General features: G+C 40.1%; 2 protein-coding genes across 3 annotated transcripts in view; one reads left to right on the top strand and one right to left on the bottom strand.

The window, feature by feature from the left end:
* The window catches only part of LOC146458185 (uncharacterized), a 252490-nt gene that overhangs the window by 222500 nt on the left and 10280 nt on the right, over positions 1-19710 (bottom strand). The gene's annotated exons all lie outside the window — the stretch shown is intronic.
* Positions 4929-19710, top strand: part of LOC146458184 (cytosolic phospholipase A2-like) — a 33799-nt gene continuing 19017 nt past the window's right edge. The window contains exon 1 of one of the 2 annotated variants that reach the window (XM_085090710.1): positions 4929-5192. In XM_085090710.1, coding sequence (XP_084946836.1) covers positions 5175-5192 — 18 coding nt within the window. In that variant the 5' untranslated portion in view covers positions 4929-5174. Of the gene's footprint in view, positions 5193-17590; positions 17770-19710 lie in introns of those variants that run through there. The other variant, XM_085090711.1, reaches the window with a different exon arrangement.

Below are 19710 nucleotides of genomic sequence, written 5' to 3'. Positions count from 1 at the left end.
TTTTCAGAGATAATTAAGCAACAGTATCTCTAAAAAGCGCCAAAATATAAAGCAATGTATGGGATTTTTTCCCAAATTGAAGCTTAATTTTCTCTAATAAATGCATGGTTACCCCCAATTTTCTTTTGAGACACCAAAGGCATTTGGTAAGTTTTGCTTTCTCCGCATAGTTTTAAACCCCGCAAAAATATTCCTGTATTAGTAGGCGCCACCCAAAGGAAACCCGAGTATCTCGCGATGCACAGAACGTATGCGCATTAACAATAGTAAGCACCGTCCGTAAGGTCACGTAGATTTTTCCACCAATCAAATTTGGCGTGAAAAATCAAAACTTATTGCCACGTTAGCTTTCATCAGTCAAAAGGTCAGTTGAAGGAGAATTGATACTGTGAATTAAAATATAGCTGACGAGGCAAGGACTTAAGGACTTGCTTACAACAGTTCTTCTTTTCTGACACGAGGTTAGATCTTTGAAATCAAAACTCCTTGGAAATCAATGAAAAAATAAGCTTTGACCATAAGCTGGAGAGGTTGTGTAGTATGAAGGAAATCTTAGCTATTCAAGTTTTCAAAGACTCCCCCCCCCCCCCTACCATAGGTCAGACAAACTGCTGAGGGCCTTCTCAACAAGAAACCAATCTTTAAAAAAAAAAAAACGTATCAATTACTTTGGCATAGATGGATATCTCCACATCTTAAAAGGCTCACTGAAAATTTGGCCTATCTACGATATTGAGATAAGGATTTTCAAACGCTGGAACACACCAAACAAAATATCTCTTATCCGTAATCTGGAAAAGCTTTTGAATAGGTTGGTCTCTTCATTGTCATATTGTTTCGTTACGTACACCAGAATTTTTACTCCTCATTGTCTGTCTTCACCCAGGTTTATAAATGGGTACCGGCGACACACTGCTGAGAATAACCCTGCAATAGAATAGAATCTCATTCAATAGGGAGTCCCAGTTGCTTCATGCTACAGACACCGGGTTAAGCCCTGGCCGTGTGGCCGTTTGGGCCATTTTTACTTTGTCTTAGAGTACGAGTTTATTTTGCTTCACCTTTGGTGGAAAGCAGGCAACGCCACCCCAGGAAAAGAGGTTCCTCGGTCGCCCTATATGCACTTGGTTGTTATTCACCTACCGTCACATTGCGTGAGTTTTAAATACGAGAGCGCATCAGATCAGTTTAGAAGACAAATGGGGGCGAGAATTTCAATCATGATTTTTCAACTAGATTCAATTGAACTATGTGAGAGTCCATGAGTGGATAAGAGCATATTCAACTGGCGAGAGCACGAGTCCTCTGATCAAATCTGACTGCCTCACCGCGCGCGCAAGTTTTTCTAATTGACGTTAGCCTTGCGTCATAAGGGAAAAATTATTTCACAGAACCGGCATCACAGCAACGTTGATGCTGTTTAACGGTGCTCAAGTGTTTTGCAAGAAAAAGCCAGACGAAGTGGAACAAAATGGATAGAAGCTACACAGAAGGTTGGTTAGCACATTTTACTTAATGAATGATATTCGTAAACCCGCGAGATCTATATTTAAGGTTAAAATGTATACTGTCAAAATTTTGCAAACTCGAGGATTCGCGCTGAAAAAAAATTTAAACCACTGAAAAAGTTCCTCGGAGAAATTTAGAAAATTTTCTCATTACAACTATGCTTTAATCACAAAATTCGTAAACCAAGGCCAGTCGAGTGGGTGTTTTTCAAAATTGGTGAAAAGCAATCCAAGTAGAAGCGCGAAAAGAGCTTTTGAAAATGAGTTGCATTTGAAAATGTTTGTTTATTTCGCAGCACGAGCGCGGAACCTTGGCAACGGGAGATGTGACAGGTCACGGCGACAATCACGTCATCATTTTTCATTTGTTCTTTGTTTGTCCCTTTTTCCCTTAATTAATCCCATTTACAGTTAAATTTGGCAAAATTTAGAAGTTAGGTGGTCAGTCTCGACGTTCAAATTGTAGAGAGCGAAAGATATTACACACGAAGAAAAAAATCTTGCGCGCGTTGCTGCAGGAAAATTCGTTTGCTCGCGCGCGCCATCTTTCGCTTACCCCACACAGTCTAAACGTCTGCAGCAACTATCAGTTACGAGCGCGGAACGGAAGAGACGACAGCCAAACAATTCATAATATTCGTTTACTTGGAGGATGAGCTCGATATTGACACCAGAATATTCGATACCTTCAAGTTCTGATACCATACATACTCTTTCTGAAATGTGATAGCCTACTTGTGAATCTCTTAGCTAATGAACACTAGAGAAATACAGCTCGTGTCATTGGAATTCGTGAGCCCTATGCGTTTTTGCATGAAAGCCCCGGCATTCGGCGGTACGCCTACTCTGATGTTTGCGTAGTTAGGACACCATCTCTAGATAGGACGGTGCTGGCGGGTAGGTGAACGCGCGAAGTGGAGCAAAGCTTACGTTGAGAAGGAAAGAAAACGACTGCTGTACGCAGCTCAGCAGACGGCAGGGCTCCGGCCCTGCGGTAGATTCCTGCCATTGAACCTTTGCGCCCACCTCACAAATATCTGAATTTTTTAATTGCAGTCGCTTTCGCCAGATCTCTGTCGTAGATCTCAACGTATGAGCTTGCGCTCGTTGGGATCAATAAACTAAAGTTCGAAAAAAATACCATGGATTCACCTTGTTATCTTGAACTCACTGGTCGCGTTCCTCCACTTCGCTCTCTCGATCGAAGAACTGGCCGATGGCGCTCGCAGTCTATCGGCTCACCGTTGTTGCACACTCAAGACTAGGCCACCTAAAAAGCTAGCATAAAGGTGTTTTAAGAAATTGTAAGAAATTGTCTATTCTCCTATAGGAGATCCTTTATTGAAATAATTCCTTTAGAGAACCATTCCCCAATAAAGAACGGTTTTCCATCAATTAAAATTTCTTTGTTGTTAAACAAAATTGTCTCCTGTTCATCTTCTTGTTAAGCCGAGATTTAATTTGGACGAAGAAAGACAGTATATCTCTATAAAAATAAGTAATTTGGGGTCGAGATACCTTCGGTCGTAGTTGCATCTTAACAAAAAATTGAGGCCTCCAAGTTTCCGGAAAAATGGTCAGGTATTCCAGTTTTGCTTTACTGGATTAAGAAGTCTTGGCAGCCACGCCAGACGTAAGGCTTTTACACAAGGTCAAGGTTAGGCATTTCCTAACCACACTTCTTTTGTTTTGTTGACGTTGAGCTACAAGCCTGAAATGCCTCCAAAGTTATTTATGGTAACAAAGGCATTTTCTACAGAAGTTACATCAGCACAAAATAAGTTAGTATCATCCGCAAATTGGCTAATTTTAACTTCATTTCCAAGAAAAATTGATTCCTTTAAGAAGATTGTTTTGACGAATTTTAGCAGCTAGAATTTCGGCACCGAGAACAATGAGATATGGAGAGAGTGGACATCCCTGTCTGGTTACAAAGCCATTATTTAGAACTGCTGTTTCGCTGTTTACGTAAAAAACGCTAATCCACAATTCAACATATCTAGCACCCTATTTATATACGGTCATTCAAGGGTATCAAACGCCTCAGTTTTAAAGTCTAATGACAATAATATTCCTTGTAGGTTTTCAGATTTTGTATAGTCCATTACATCACTGATCAATCTTATGTTCTCGCCAATGTACTATGTAGCGGCCTTTGATAAATCCTGTTTGATCAGAGTTGATAATTCCTGTAATTACTTTTTCAATTCTCCTTGCCAAAGCTTTCGCTGCGATCTTGTAGTCGGTGTTGAGTAAAGTGATTGGCCTGCTTAGGAATAAGTGTAATTATCCCCCCTTTTTTGAGATATTGAAAGTTGTCTTTCATGAGCATATAGTTAAAGCTTTCTACCAAATCAAAGCCAACGAAGTTAAAAAAATAACACTTAAAAAATTCCACAGTAAAACCATCCTCAACGGGTGACTTGTTGTCATTGAGACATTCGAACGCCTCTTTACACTTCTCAAAAGGGACGAGACCCTCCAATATTCCCCGCTCGTCATCGATCCGATATTTTTGGAAGGTTTAGTTCGCTTGTAAATTGATGGAATTCAGCCTCAGCTAGAGGTCCTTTGGATTTATAGAGATTGCCATAGAAGTCTTCTATTGATTTTACAATTTCAGTTTCGTCGGATACAATTTTGTTGTCCTCTAATCGAAGTTCAGTAATAGTCTTTTTTATAATTTTGTTTTTCTAGGTTGAAAAAATATTTAGTCGGGCACTCTCCTTCCTCTATCCAACGACATTTAGAGCGGAACATTGCTGCCTTGCCTTTTTGTTCGTAGATTGTATTCACAATCAGCTTTAAGAGCATCATACTCTTTAAGAGTGTCTTCGACATTTTGCAGATCGTTGCTATTTCAAATTATTTGGTCCAACTCCTCCATTCTCTTTTGTAATTCGTCTTCGCGAAGGAACATTTCTCGCTTTTCTTTTAGCATAAGAGATTGTGTTCAGTAGCATTTGTGGTGTTTACCTGAGCTTCGGGTCGTTTTTAGGGGACTCGTAATACAAGGTAATACGTGTCCCCTAAAAACGACTGCGTGGGAGGCTATGCTTACGTGGGCTTTAGGTCACGTTTTTAGGGGACTCATACAACTTCCTCCCCAGAGGAAGTTGTATGAGTTCCACAAAAACGATCGGCGTGGGAGGTGTTTGATGGCAGCCAAAAATCTTTGGCTGAAAAGACTTCCTTCCGCACAGCTTCACGCTCTACAGTCACACTACAATATTCTCATAAATAAACAACAAGCAAGAATACATGTAGATTGTGAATTAGCTATTGGTTTCGGTCACATCCGAACTATTTAAAATTGGAAAAGAAAAAAGAATTGTAGATCCGGTTTACTTGAAATGGCGGTACCAAACAGCCGCTACGGTATGACAAGAAAAAATGCATTTCCAGCGTTTGTTTGTGCTTTGGGGAAACGATAAGCGCGGTAAATTTATATACCACGTTTTTTTTAAAGGTATTTACACGTCACAATCATGGGCCAATCTTGCTTTGCCTCTGGGATACTACTTGATGTTTACATTATTTTGCTCCGGTGATTCGGTTGATAGAACAGAATCACTCACCACACAGTGTAAAACTGCGCCGTCTCTGACGAGACTGAGGTTCAACTAAAATCAAAAATTCGACTCTCAGACGCAAGAAGAAACAGTAATGGCATCTGTGTATCAGGTATGTAATGTAGAAAAATACAGGAAGGAGTTTTGTATTCGTATCGTATTCAGTGACAGACACTCAGTCAAAACATTATCAGGAAGCACCTTCGTTTACCACACTCCTCACCTCACTGAATTAAAGAAATTTCTCCATCCAAACCTATTTTCCTACAGAACTATACCCAGAATCTAGCATCATCGAAATTTTGGCCAATTTCTAATGGAAATTAGACTGTAGAAGAAGGAGGTTATTTTTAATGTGTTCAAATGGTGCGACCTTTGTACTGAGAATCTGTTTTTTATATCCTACGACTTGTTACTGCACCGTAGAAGTTGCAAACTCGAAAGCGTCATCTATTTAATTAGCTACTTGCAATAAATGTAATTTACAGTAGGGAAGGGAAGCCTACTGTACCAAACAATACGTGTTACAATTGTTCACACTAAATCCGCAAGCTCCCAAACAAAGACATGAATATCGTTCTAAACACCGCGTTAAAACAATAGGCCTTATCACGGTTTTTGACTGGCGCCATTTTGACGAGTAGGCAAACACGTCTGAAATAATAGTGTTTGTATGGAAATCCGATGTCAAATCATTTTCATAAAACATCGCTTCTGAAAAATTCATGAATTGGAAACTTTTGGTACTAGGAAAAGGCGGATTTTAAGAAAAAAATTGGAGGGATGTAGCTGTGCCAGAAAGCGTCCAGTCGTGTTTGAAACTTTCCATACATTTCCCTGTATTTTTTCCCGCGAACTTTTTTTAGTAGCAGTTCACGGCTGGGTTGCTATACAGACAAATGTATGGAAAGTTCAAAACACGACTGGACGCTTTCTGTCACAGCTACATCCCTTCACTTTTGTTCTTAAAATCCTTTTCCTAGTGCCAAAAGTTTCCAATTCATGAATTTTTCAATAGGTCTTATCACGGTTTTCGACGCCATATTGACGAGTAGGCAAACAGGCTTGAAATAACAGTGTTTGTATGGAAATCCGATGTCAAATAATTCTCATAAAACGTCACTTCTGAAAAATTCATGAATTGGAAACTTTTGGCACTAGGAAAAGGAATTTAAGAAAAAAATTGGAGGGATGTAGCTGTGCCAGAAAGCGTCCAGTCGTGTTTTGAACTTTCCATACATTTCCTGTATTTTTTTCCCGCGAACTATTTTTAGTAGCGGTCACGGCTGTTTCGCTTTACAGACAAATGTATGGAAAGTTCAAAACACGACTGGACGCTTTCTGGCACAGCTACATCCCTCCAATTTTTTTCTTAAACTCCTTTTCCTAGTGCCAAAAGTTTCCAATTCATGAATTTTAATTCAGAAGTGATGTTTTATGAGAATTATTTGACATCGGATTTCCATACAAACACTGTTATTTCAAGCCTGTTTGCCTACTCGTCAAAATGGCGTCGAAAACCGTGATAAGGCCTATTGGAATTATAGCAGAAGCTAACGCGAACGCTGAAGATGCTGTTACGTATCGTTGTAACACCCAAGTTTTAAAACAATATTGTTTATTCGGAGCAGAAACCCAGTGGGTTTTTTTTGTCTAACGATTCACTCGCTTTGAAAAGATTAGGGTCTATCCGCACTAGCAGACAAATTCGGATTTGTCTTCGAACAATCTGAACAAAAAATTTTGTCGTAACAATTTTATGTCTGAACGTTTTTATCCGCACTGGTCTACAATCTGTCAGATATGTCAACAACTGTAAATAGCGGTGATGTATATTATATTTCGTTCTAATTTATTCTGTTCCGCGCCAAAACAATAATGGAACACGTTCAAATCCTGATCGTTATTGCTTGTATTTTGCTTTTAAATCAAGCTCAAATTGAGGCAGAAATACTGCTTATGTTGTGCTTAATATTGAGACGTCTAATTCTTCGCAATCAAGTGACCTTGCTTGCGAGTGAACACTGTAGACAACAGAGACGTCGAGGACTCGATCGATTTTGTCGTAGAAGACCGATTTTCTGATATGACCGCCACTTTGGTTTCGATTCCAGTGTTAAGCATCCTTGTTTTACGCTGACACTTGTCGACTGGTTTTTTCGCGGTGAGGGTAAAAGGAGGAATGAGTTTGCGGAATGGTATGTGGAATGGCGTGCGGAATGGTATAATTATGCGAAATACGATTTACGTGGGAAATAAATTAACTGAAGAGCGCGTCATGTTTTCGCGCCAATTTTATAAGAGCAGCAGCTTTTTTGATGCTGCGGACTCTTGCTAAATATTAACAACAATTCGAGGATTTGATCGTCTGATTGTTGATTTGGAAGAAGTGAGGGTAAAGAAAGCGATGAAAACTGTTTTTAGTTTTCGCATTCAAGGAACTATGACTAAGGCCATGTCCACACGTATCCGGAAATTTTTTTTTCCGCAAATATTTTTTTGCGGATGCGAAAATTTTCGCGTCCACACGCAGCGTATTCGAATCGTTTTTAGCCGTCCACACGTATCCGATTGTATCCGGAAATTTTCTGATTTGCTCTAGTTCGCAGCTCTAAAATTCTCTCTCCATTCTTCTTCGAGCGTTGTGCCACTGATAAAATTGCCCCACTATGCGCTTGTCCGTCTTGGTCGAATCCAGAATAACAATATCAAAACATCCTGTCGATCTCTAATGTATTGGTTGTGTAAATTTATCACAGCTGCATTTATCTGAACGCATGATATCAAACTAGAAATCAGAGCAACTAACAAAGAAGCTACAACCCGGCTTGCTGTACGCCATGTTTGTTTATAATGCTCGCCGTGAAGACTGGATCCAAGAGAATGACGAAAGCGTATTCAAAAATTTCCGGATACGACCGTCCACACGTATACGTATTCGTATCGGATAAAAAAATTTCCACTCTGGAGAGCGTTTTCAAAAATTTCCGGATACGGCCGGAAAATACGCTGGATACGTGTGGACGCAAGCCGTATTCGTAAAAAAAAATTTGCGTTTTCACAAATTTCCGGATACGTGTGGACGACGCCTAAATCCGTAGTAAATTAAATTTCATGTTCACTTTACTCCATGCGACTTCGGTTGACAAAAATAACGTGGCAGCGTGAAGTCTTCTCAGGACAAAGATTGATCCTTTACCGAGGGCAAATAATAAACATTTTTTTCTTTTTTTTTTTTAACCCTCGGTAAAAGATCAATTCTCATACCCTGTATGCTCGATGATTCATTTATCGTGAGCGGGAAAATGAACAACAATTTGACCAAAATGCATTTGTGATAAGAATAGTTTCACAACCTTTCACACAACCAGTGTCGATAATTAGACACCATACTTGTCATCTGCTTTTTTGCTCTAGGGCTTTTTCGCTTTTAAATCTCATTTTAGGTTGGGACGTCTGGCACTGAAAGACCTTAATTAAAGACGGATATGTTTAGTTCGATAACGCGTAACTGAATTATAGCTACCTGAATCGCCGTATTAAGAACGAATGTCTGTAAATATCAACCAGAGGTGTGCAATAGCGAAAAATTCAAAATTCTCAAAAAAATTCACAACATAGCCCACGGTAAACTATTGCAAGAAATACATGTTTTACTTCGATCCGATAATTATTTTTGATGTGAGGCTATGATCTTGAATTCACCGCTCCTGAACCGGGTTTTCGGTGTCTGACACCACATGTTGCGAAGACCTTGTTTTGAAAATCAAACCAGTTTTGTTCCAAACGAAAAACATCCAGTCTGATAAAGTACATAATTATGGACATCATGAATGGTATGTTACTCATCTGAAGTGAAAATTAAATATTTAGGAGATTTTTCATTATTTACAATTTTTTAAGCGATTTCTCGTGATGCCAAATTGACAAATTTGCGAGGCTAAAATCATCAACTGGTACATGGCATTGAGGATAAAGATTTACACCACGTGAAAGAGCATCATTTGTTCTTGTAAATTCCGCTTTCAAAACTATGGGCAACACAGAAGGAAATTTTTGAGGCCGCGAATTACAAGTAGTACTTTAGTGAAATTTGAGCTTTTCTGTCACGGCATTCCGTTGCTAAAACTCAGATAAACACAACATGAAAACGTTTCAAACAACAATGGTTTATTAATTCTTGCTACCGGGGCACTGCCTGTGCATGAATTATGCTTGTTAGACTATTTTCCTTGGTTTTCTATCTTTAAGGGGCAGTGTCAAAAGATTTTAGCGGAGTTCAAAAGCCGTACACGGGTTAGTTTACGTTGTCAACCGGTCGCAACACCGGGTAGTAAATATGGAATAAAATGAAACCAGGACTTCTTTCATTCAATCTTACTTTGAAAAACATGGAGCAAATATCTAAGAGTGCTATATAATTCATACCTTTGAGCGGCCACACTGGATGTTTAAGAAATATGGGACATCTATAGGAAACATCGTAACACTTTAGGCCGTTTTATACATTTGGTCACAAAGATTGTGTTACATACATTTCACCGGTAGACCGCTGACCTAGCACTTACGACGCCCTTGTCCACGGGATAAAAAGCGATTAGACCCCAAAGACAATTAATTATATAATCAGTTCAAACTGAGATTACGATTTTGGGTTATCACAATTTTATCTGGTTGCGTCTACACTCGCGCAGTTGTTTTGATTTTTGATAAAGTTTTTAAAATTTCAGTCTAACGTAGCCTGCGAATACAGCCGCCTCTCATCGCTCACGTCCCCGAGGGGCGTTTCGCGAGGCTACCATGAGTGCTACTCAAGGAGAGTTAAAAGCAATGTGACTGTCTAGTTCATCTGGGTAAGACCCAATTTTCAATTAATTGTTCACAAAAATTGTCTGTTGTATGATAGTTTTCATACGATAAAAGATAGTTCATCCATCAGTAATGGAATTTGAGCAGACAAAGTATGGTTTCTTTGGCCTTAATGGGTCAAAGTAAGAACACGATCCAACATGATCATGTTGCCTGAATATATGGTGCTATGCTCTGAATTTTTATAGTACTTGCGAAAGCCGACAGGCACTATTATCGAGGCCAGCTTGTGGATAAGTCTAGATTGCACAAATGTGATGCTCCGATCTCCCTTCGTTTGCTTGAAATGATTAGCTGCCCAACTTGGTGGGACCGGCGCAGAATCGGTTTTGGCAGCGCCGCCTGATGCCATAAGCATCTCGATGTCTTGAGCAAATAGACCTGATTAGATGGCTGTCATCGATTTCGAAGATATCAAGGGAAATTTTGCCCTGAAGTTTAGTCAGTTAGTTATCTCACTTTGTAGAACTGGCTTTACAGCCAAAGGAGCGTAGCTGTGTCGTCCAGGCTGTGAAACCCTGGCCCTCTTTCTGACAAAAATTGCTCCCCCTACGTCCCTCCCTTATTCCTGCTGACAATGTACTGTGGTCGACTGTAGCAGGTGTGAGTCGTACTGCAGGAATTGGGGAAAAAAGGGACGACAGTGGTGACGAAACCCCGTTTCCCTCCTCGCTCTTACCCTGCCGCCTCCCCATTCTTTACGTCCGAAAACTGTACGGTAACAGTGACAAAACACAGGGCCAAATAGCTTTCAAAAAATCACTAAAATAATAAATGCGTGTGGATGTAATAACCAGTAATTCAAAATCAAATTGCAAGCGTTATTAAAGGTAATTCTTATTTAAGGTCAGGGGTATTGCGTTACAGTAATTCGATACCTGCTCTGCCTACGGGAAGTTTCAGTGTTCAGTCAGCAAACCCCGTGGCCCTTAGATAGTTTCGAATGTCTGTGCCACAATCTCTGATTGGAATGCATTGGGTATTCGCTGGATTTCCAACACTTTGTCCACATTGTCCTCCAACAATCGAAGCATACTCACACGATACCATTTCAGGGGCGGATCCAGGGGAGGTGAAATGGGTGAATTTTCACCCCCTTTTTTTGAGCCCCCTTCCTTTTTTTTTTTCCTTATCCGTCAAATATTGAAATAATATTTGATTTCTCTAATTGAGGTGGAGAATGTGCATTAGCGATGACTGGTTCTACCAATCAATTTATTCATTTTGAGCCTGTTGAAATGGGGTTGACAGACCTACACGACTCCCGCTGTGTGCCCATTGTGTTGATAAAAGCCTTTATAATTTTGCTTTAATAAGCATGTCTTTAAGCGATTTCCCTTTTCTATAATAGATAAAGGGAGGTTCCTTGTATATCTCTCTTAGTAGCGGCTGGTTTTGTATTAAATGCCATTCAGTGTCCATTAGAATATTTTTCAAACATGGCAGTGATGGTTGAAATTGTGTCACGAAGGGTAGAATTTTCTTGTGCACTTTCTGTTTTTGTGTAAGAGCGTTCTTCCTTTCTGCGAAGTTAACTTCGGAGAGGATTTTGTCCACCAGGTTACTAGGATAAGCTCTCGATACCAGGCGTGTTTTAAAGTTTTTAATGTTTTCGTCAAACACTACTTTAGAAGCGTTTGTCCTCAGAAGTGCCTGCTGGGTGGCAGCTGTTGTAGTTTGTGTACTGAAATGTTTTAGTAGGTTTGTAATGTGTGCGCACGTCGAGAATCGATTCTTTCTCGAATCTCTGTCCCTTATAGACTGTTGTATCCAAGAATGTTGTTTCTTATTGTGAGACTTCAGCGGTAAACTTTATGGTAGGGTGGTACGAATTTGCTTGCTCAATGAATTTTCTATTTCTTCTTTGTTTGTATCCCACAAGTAAAATACATCGTCAATGAATCTTCTCCACATTAGTGGTTTGTGAACGCTCTGCCTTAAGATCTCCTTTTCTATAGATGCCATAAAGATGTTGGCAAAAGCTACTGCCATTTTAGTGCCCATGGCAGTTCCGTGTGTTTGGAAGGAGTTCTCCTTCAGTATAAGGCTGAGCATTTCTCTGAGGAAATTTGTAGCTATAGGAGGGTTATTGGCATGAAAGTTCTCGTATGCGTTGCATACTATAGTGATTCTTTCAGTCCTCCTGTGGGATATTCGTGTAAAGGCTAGTGACATCCATTGAGACTAGAAAAGCGTTTCTAGGCACCCTAGTGCTTTCAATAAACCTTATGAAATGTGTCGTATCTTTTAGAAACGAGTCCTGTATTTGTGCTATTGGCTGAAGTAGTTTGTCTACGAATGATGATAGGCGTTCTGTTGGGCCATTACATCCAGATATGATAGGTCTTGACTTCCGACTAATGTCGGTTTGTGAATTTTTGTGAGGGTATAAAACACTGGGCTTCGAGGCGGATTTGGTGTTAGGTTAAACCATTTAACCGTCATTTCGTCTATGCACCCTGCTTGTTGAAGGGCATTAATGAGGTGTTTAACTCTCTGGGATGTGTCTCTAACCATTGGTTCGTCTAGTGGCTGACAGTTATTTCTATCATCCAATTGTTTCTGTCCGTCATTGATTTTGTTTTCTCCGTTCATAACGACGGTTGTTCTGCCTTTATCTGCTTTTTTGAGAATAATTTCTTTGTTGTTAACGTTAATAAGCTCCTTGAGAGCTCTTCGCTGCACAGACTTCAAACACCTCAACCAGGCTTTGGCTCTATAAAAAATTACATTATTACAAAAATTCACCCCCCATTTCAAAATCCTGGATCCGCGCCTGCATTTCGGCTCAATTTGTTTGAACGCCGTGAAACCAGAAACTAGCATTTTAAAAGTTGGATTGCAGAGCAAAATAAACAAACTGAAGCGATCTGAATACCAACGTGGGCTGACTGCACGTTTAGAAAGTTCAGTGACAGGAAATACAGCTCACATTTAAATTGCAGTTACAGTTTGTATCGAAGGGGCAGTGAAAAATTACCCTTGGCATGCGCCCGGGGGGAACCATTCGAGCAGAAGCCCTTTGATTTTCCTAGATAAGTCGAAGGGCCTCTGCTCACAGGGCACCCGGGGGGTGAACCTTTATACAAAAATTGACGGGGGTGATCGTAGCTTTCGGGGGTTAAAATTCGTGGTTTGGTACCTGTGAAAGGTATGGCGGTATCTTTTAGCCAGTTTTAGGGTATTGAGCGAAAACATATAATAGAAAGTTATTATAAATATCAGTCAACTGTCACTTAGCGTATTCATTTTTAGAATTGGTACCACTAAGTGGGAAAATTATACAGACCACGGCTACAAAACAAATTCTGGTACCTTTTAGTGGTACTTTTCAAAATTTATGACGATCAACTCGTCAATTTGATATAGGAGGCCCCCTCCCCCTGGGGGCAAGTGGTCTGCGCAAACTGTAACGCAATCTCTGCCGTTAAACGTATTTTTAAATCGCGGCAAAATGCATATCTCGTTCCTGATTGATGTGATGATTTCTACAATGTACAGAGAGCTCGCTAAAAAGGTATGAATTACGTAGCACTTGTAGCTATTGTTTCATTTGTTCTAAAGTAAGATTCAATGCAAAACATTCTGGTCCGAATTCAAAACGTTGACTACGTAAACTGACCTTTGTGACCTTATACCGGGCGCTTATACGCTTTTGAACTCGGGGTCTAATTAAACTGCTACAATCTTTTGTGCCTGCCCGAAATGATTAAAAACCATGGAAAGTAATACTATGAACGTGGGCCAAAACCTCTAGCAAGTACCGACAAACAATTGTTCTTTGAAACGTTTTCATGTTACGTTGTGTCTATCTGAGTTTTAGCATCGGAATGCCGTGACAGAAAAGCTCAAATTTCATTAAAGTACTACTTGTTATTCACGGCATCAAAAATTTCCTTCTGTGTTGCCCATAGTTTTGAAAGCGGATTTTACAAGAACAAATGATGCTCTTTCACGTGGTGTAAATCTTTATCCTCAATGCCATGTACCAGTTGATGATTTTAGCCTCGCAAATTTGTCAATTTGGCATCACGAGAAATCGCTTAAAAAATTGTAAATAATGAAAAATCTCCTAAATATTTAATTTTCACTTCAGATGAGTAACATACCATTCATGATGTCCATAATTATGTACTTTATCAGACTGGATGTTTTTCGTTTGGAACAAAACTGGTTTGATTTTTAAAACAAGGTCTTCGCAACATGTGGTGTCAGACACCGAAAACCCGGTTCAGGAGCTGTGAATTCAAGATCATAGCCTTACATCAAAAATAATTATCAGATCGAAGTAAAACATGTATTTCTTGCAATATTTTACCGTGGGCTTTGAATTTTTCACTATTGCACACCTCTGGTTGATATTTACAGACATCCGCTCTTAAATAGCTAGGTAGCTAGCTCAGCAGCTCAACAGTGACTTGCGTATTCGTCGCTCGACGAAAATGTAAGGTGAGAAAAAGTAGAACATATTTTTCCCATGAGTTGTACAAATTATAATCGTCAAAGAGTCTGATAAAATGACCGAGTTTAAATTTAAAATTTCTCACATAATAGTTTTGGCCTTGGACTGATGTTTATATTTCTCCAGTCTGGTGTTGCTTTTTGTCTAGGCTTCTCGCTGCCACGTTCTTTTTGTCAACTAGAAATTTAATTTATTCTTAGTTCCTTGAATGCGAAACTTCATCGATTTCTTTACTCTCACTTCCTAACCAGCGATCAGACATGTTCTATCCTAGGCGTATATTTTCTAATCCTCGATCTGTTGTTTGGTTGTTTACCGGTCAACCCAGACAGTATTTCCAAGAGTGAAATGAACATTCGAATTTCTCTTCGTAATGTCCGATGTGTGAATGGAATGTTGGACATTTCTCTGGAAATCGTTCCGAAAAAGACGCATTAATTGAAAAAAAAGATTCAAAATTCTTGGGAAACAATTGTTATTCTTGAAATATTCAATTTTGCAATGTAAAGAAAAATTCATAGCTTTATACCGTCAATAAGCTAGGGAACTCTGAAATCTCGTTGGCGATTTTCAAAACTGACATGTAAATTTCAAAATTCCGTTCAAATTTCAAAAATATCGTTCACGCGTGACCTGGGTTGACTGTAATAGTCCGCAACATCGAAAAACTGCTGCTCTTACAAAATTGGCGCAAAAACAGGAAGCGCTCTTCAGTTAATTTATTCCCCGCATAAATCGTATTTTGCATAATTATGCCATTCCGCACGCCATTCCACATACCATTCCGCGAACTCTTTCCTCCTTTTACCCTCACCGGTTTTTTCGTACCAAAGTTCAGCTCCAACTCTTCAGCGTTCGCGTTGTCTTCTGCCATAATTCGAATTCGCAGTCCGGAAAAAAATAATTTAACCGTAAGGGCGATCGAGATTCTGATGCTCAGCACGACGGAGAGTCCGTGGGAATATAAACGTTTTTGACAAACAAAAATATGACCCAAATGCGACAGAAACAGGCACCAGAAAATCGAGTAAACCCGAGCCTGTGAACTTTTGAGTTGACGAAGTTCAGAAATAATTTGAAAATAATTTTGAATCATTTTTCGACCCTCTACCATTTACCCTCGATCCTCGACCATTTACCCTCGACCCTCGACTAGTTACCCTCGACCCTCGACCCTCGGGCCAAAATGGTGTTCAAATGCCCCACCTTATCGTCGGATTTGTCTGTCAATGCCCCTCCTAAAGAACAATCGTTGTCGGCTCCTGTCATGAGTTAGTACAGAAGCCACAACTTTAACATTGAAACTAATGATTGGAAATTGAATTTATTAAGTCGGACAACGTCAATCAGCAAGTGTAAGCTGTTCTAACTCCGAAACACGGCAAAGGTTGTTTAACGAGAAATACATAATAAGATATTTAAAATGAGTTAGCCGGCTACGTAGACTGTTCGAGTGGCAGGGTATTCTGCAGTTTAAGCCAAAGCGGCGGTTTTTCATTCGACAATGTTTTTTTTTCTTTAACTGTTCACTGCTGTTTTATGGCTATTCTAAAAACCTCTGCAGACCCAAATGCGGGAGAAAGACGCAGCTTGACTCATTGCATAAAAAACTTCATCGTTTAAAGAACTAGAAATACATATTTGATTGGTTAGCCGGCTACGAAGAATGTTGTTCGAGTCGCAGGATATTCTGCAATTTAAGCCAAAGTGGTTTTTCATTCGACAGTGTTTATTTCTTTCACTATTCACTGCGGGACAAAGCCGCAGCTTGACTCATTGTATAAAAAACCTACATCGTTTATATACAGTCTATAAAAATAATTAATATTTAAGCACTCTCACTTTTGAAGACCTTTTCTTGTAAGCTTTTTTTTGTAATGCTGTATCTCTTCCTTTAAACTCTTCCATCTCGTCCAAACACGTGTTTATAGCTGTTAGCGACTCCGGCGCCCGCCCCCCCCCCCCCCCCCCCCAAAAAAAAAGCGATTTGAAACCTGAAACTTCCGGTTCAATTTTCCCCACCCCACCCAGGCAAGGTCAAATTCCCCACCCCCGGGAAGGCCTTACCCGTCAAATTCCCCACTCCCGGGTACAGAAAATAGTCAAATTCCCGGGGTTTGCCCCGGGGGGGGGGGATGTTGAAGTTTCGATTTGATCGGCGCATTATGCATTCACAGTAGAGCACATTGCGGAAATGAACGACAAGCTTGAAACGTTTGGTGTAAATCTTCTGTAGCTGTAAAAGGGCTGTTGTCTAAGGTTGTGCTTCGGTTCGTGTCTGCGTGAAAAAAGACTATTACAGTTTATAAACTGGCTGGGATATCGTACTGAACACGTTCTTGTACATTTCACGGTACGCCTGGCACATAAGGTGGATCACAGGTCACCAAAGCGTATGTGACACAGGTCACCAGTCGAATTTGAATGAAATTTGGCCCGTCATTTGAGGAGAGAACTTCGAAAAGCCCGCTAAAATTTGCTTGAAACTTAAGCAATCGCTTACCTTCCTCACCGTATGCCGGGCAAGAAGGATGATGTACGGTCCTTCCTGGGCAGCTGATTTTCGGAGAAGTTCATTTATTGAGACACAGGCCTTCGTTGAAAACAAAGTTCATTTCAAATCGGGTGCCATTTTTGCCGCCGACCGAGCCGTGTCCCTGGAATGTTGTTACAAACTCACGGTCAAACCTAGGCACGAGTACTAAAATGTACCCAACAAACTCTTCTATGACGCTTGCATGGTTACCTTTGTCACATACGCTTTGGTGACCTGTGGATGGATAAACTAAAACGTCCAAGGCTCGATTCGTACGATATCTCTAGAGAAATAATGGACAAAGCTTTCTTTTGTATTCTTTCAATCTCGTTCGACAAATTTAGTGGCAAGGCATGACGGAAAACAGGCGCGCCATATTCGAGGACAGGCCTAATGGCTACACAATTGAAGTTCTTGATGCCCTCCGATAATACACCCTGATACACGAGCCCTAAAAAGTACAGTCGTTTGCTAACTTTCTTGATTGTTACGGTAATGTGTTCATTCCAACGCAAATTACTACAAAATTGTTGGCCCTAGGATTTTTGCGCTGTTTACGAATTAGAATTCAAGGGCCAAATCCTATGTCCCTCACACAAAGGACCGTAAGGCCTTGCATTTGCATTGCCTCTGGGTATTGTTTTGATTGCTTATTGTCTTGATAATCTTACACTATTCTGCTGCGGCGAGACGATTCACCAGCTAGAATCAGTGACCTCACATTGTAAAACCACGGTTTCTCTCGAGACTGAAGTTGAACCTGAAACTCAAACATCCAACTCTCGGGTGCAAGAAGAAACAATAATGGCATCCCTGTGTCAGGTACGAGTACTGTAGAAAAATACGGGAAAGTGGTAGTTACCGCATTTATTCGATTCACCGCCTACGCTCGAATAAGCGCCCGCTCTGAAATCCCAGTAATAAGCACCCCTCCCAACAAGAATCATTTCTGTATTAGCCCAGCGTGAAGCGGTGAGAGGAGCGTCGCAGTTGTATTCCAAAATTTGTTTGAACTTTTATCTATTTAGGGCTTGTTCATGTTAGCTTTTGCATTTTGTTTTGTCTCTCTGAGGCGAAATAAACTTAAAAACAAAATATTAACGGCAGACTGATCCCAACGGCGGAGGTGACGAGCTTGATAGAACAAACAACAAAAGCTAGAATAACTGAAATATATTTGTTTTTTATCATGCCTTGTTTTGTTATTCTCTAAAAATGTTCTCGCTTGCTGGAAATGTTGGAAAAATAATAAGTGCCCACCTAGAATAAGCACCCACCCTCACTGGCCCGAAATTAAATAAGCGCCCTGGGGCCGGTTTCTCGAAAGACTCGGTAACTTATCAGGCCCGTTAAGTGTCTTTGGCGATAAATGTTTCTCAACCGAAGTAAATATTTGTTAGCTTTGAATACTAAATTTTAAAATCTTATAATTCTATGAAAACATTGGCCTTCAACCATGTCTGTAATCACTTTCTAATCAGCGAAAAAACGTTTAAAAATACGTTTAAAAATATACGGGGACTTTCGAGAAACGGGCCCCAGGGCGGTTAATCGAACGAATACTTTGCATAAACAAATTAATAAAATTTGGGCTCAGTGAATTGAACAGACAATGCGCTATGAAAATGCATTCCTAGTCCATTGTAATTTAAAAGCGCAAAGGTGTTATATGGAATGGTCGTTTTGGTTTCACCGTTGTAATTATTCTATGTACAATGCCAGTATGCCATAGTCAAACGGTTATTTGCAGCACTGAGGCCAAATTTAAAGTAATCCAAAAAGCACACCGTGTTTTTGGATCTAGTGACTGAATTTTGTCGACGAACCGTGCTAAGGATACAAAATGATTTTAGAACAAAAGGTCGGGTTATTACTTGGGCTTCCCACAGGGAGACCAAGTTGAAAATTGCCCTTCGTTTTTTTTTTTTCTTTTTTCCACATTCAGTCACAAATCGCCGTCTGGGCCTTAAAACGCATGCGCAGGTAATCTTGTCGCTGCATGGGTTTCCAAGGGTCGGACATTTATTTAGTCGCCGATTTTCGCGTTCTTCGAAGGAAAACACAACTTTTCGAAGTGGTACATCGAAAGAAGAACTAATAAGGAATACTCAACAGTTTCTATAGCGGCAATCCGAGAAATAACGGCGAAGAAACTGTGCTTCGAGTACAAATTGTTGTTTTATCCAGGCGACGAGTTAGCGGAGCGCGGACATCTCAAATTCTTATTGAGGCCACGGACTTTCTACGAGATTTTTGAGTACTTCTGGGAATTCAACGAAAAATTACAGGTTTGATCGTGAATTTGTACTGAAATACTATTCTAATTGACCGATTCTTTATATTCTGAACAGTTTTTGCGAAAATTTGAAAAACGTGCCACGCACGGGTTGATAAATAGACTGGTAGTTCTTCAAATCGCTTTCGCGTCTCTCGTTTGGCATTTAGAATTATACGCGTTTCTTTCTTAGGCGTAAACAAAGACTTTTCTGAATAAATTTTTCCTTTAGGAAAGCATTCTGTCTGTTTTTCTTTCTAGTTTAATTGCCAAAACGTGACAACTGCGTAATCTTGCGTAAACAAACACATGCACTCGAGACGGATCAAATTTTGCCTATGTGACGCGGGACAAATTTCATCGATTAATGGGTTAAAGATACTGACAAAGAGAAATTCCCACGAAACACCAATTTCAATCAGAATTCCCTTTTTTCAAAAAACAAAAACTCTTGCGAGGGGCGGGGGGGGGGGGGGGGGATGAAGCCA

This window comes from Pavona decussata, unplaced genomic scaffold (genome assembly GCF_977016875.1).
Source record: "Pavona decussata unplaced genomic scaffold, jaPavDecu1.1 SCAFFOLD_233, whole genome shotgun sequence".
In the NCBI taxonomy this organism is placed as follows: Eukaryota; Metazoa; Cnidaria; class Anthozoa; order Scleractinia; family Agariciidae; genus Pavona; species Pavona decussata.
This window is presented reverse-complemented; position numbering and strand designations above follow the sequence as displayed.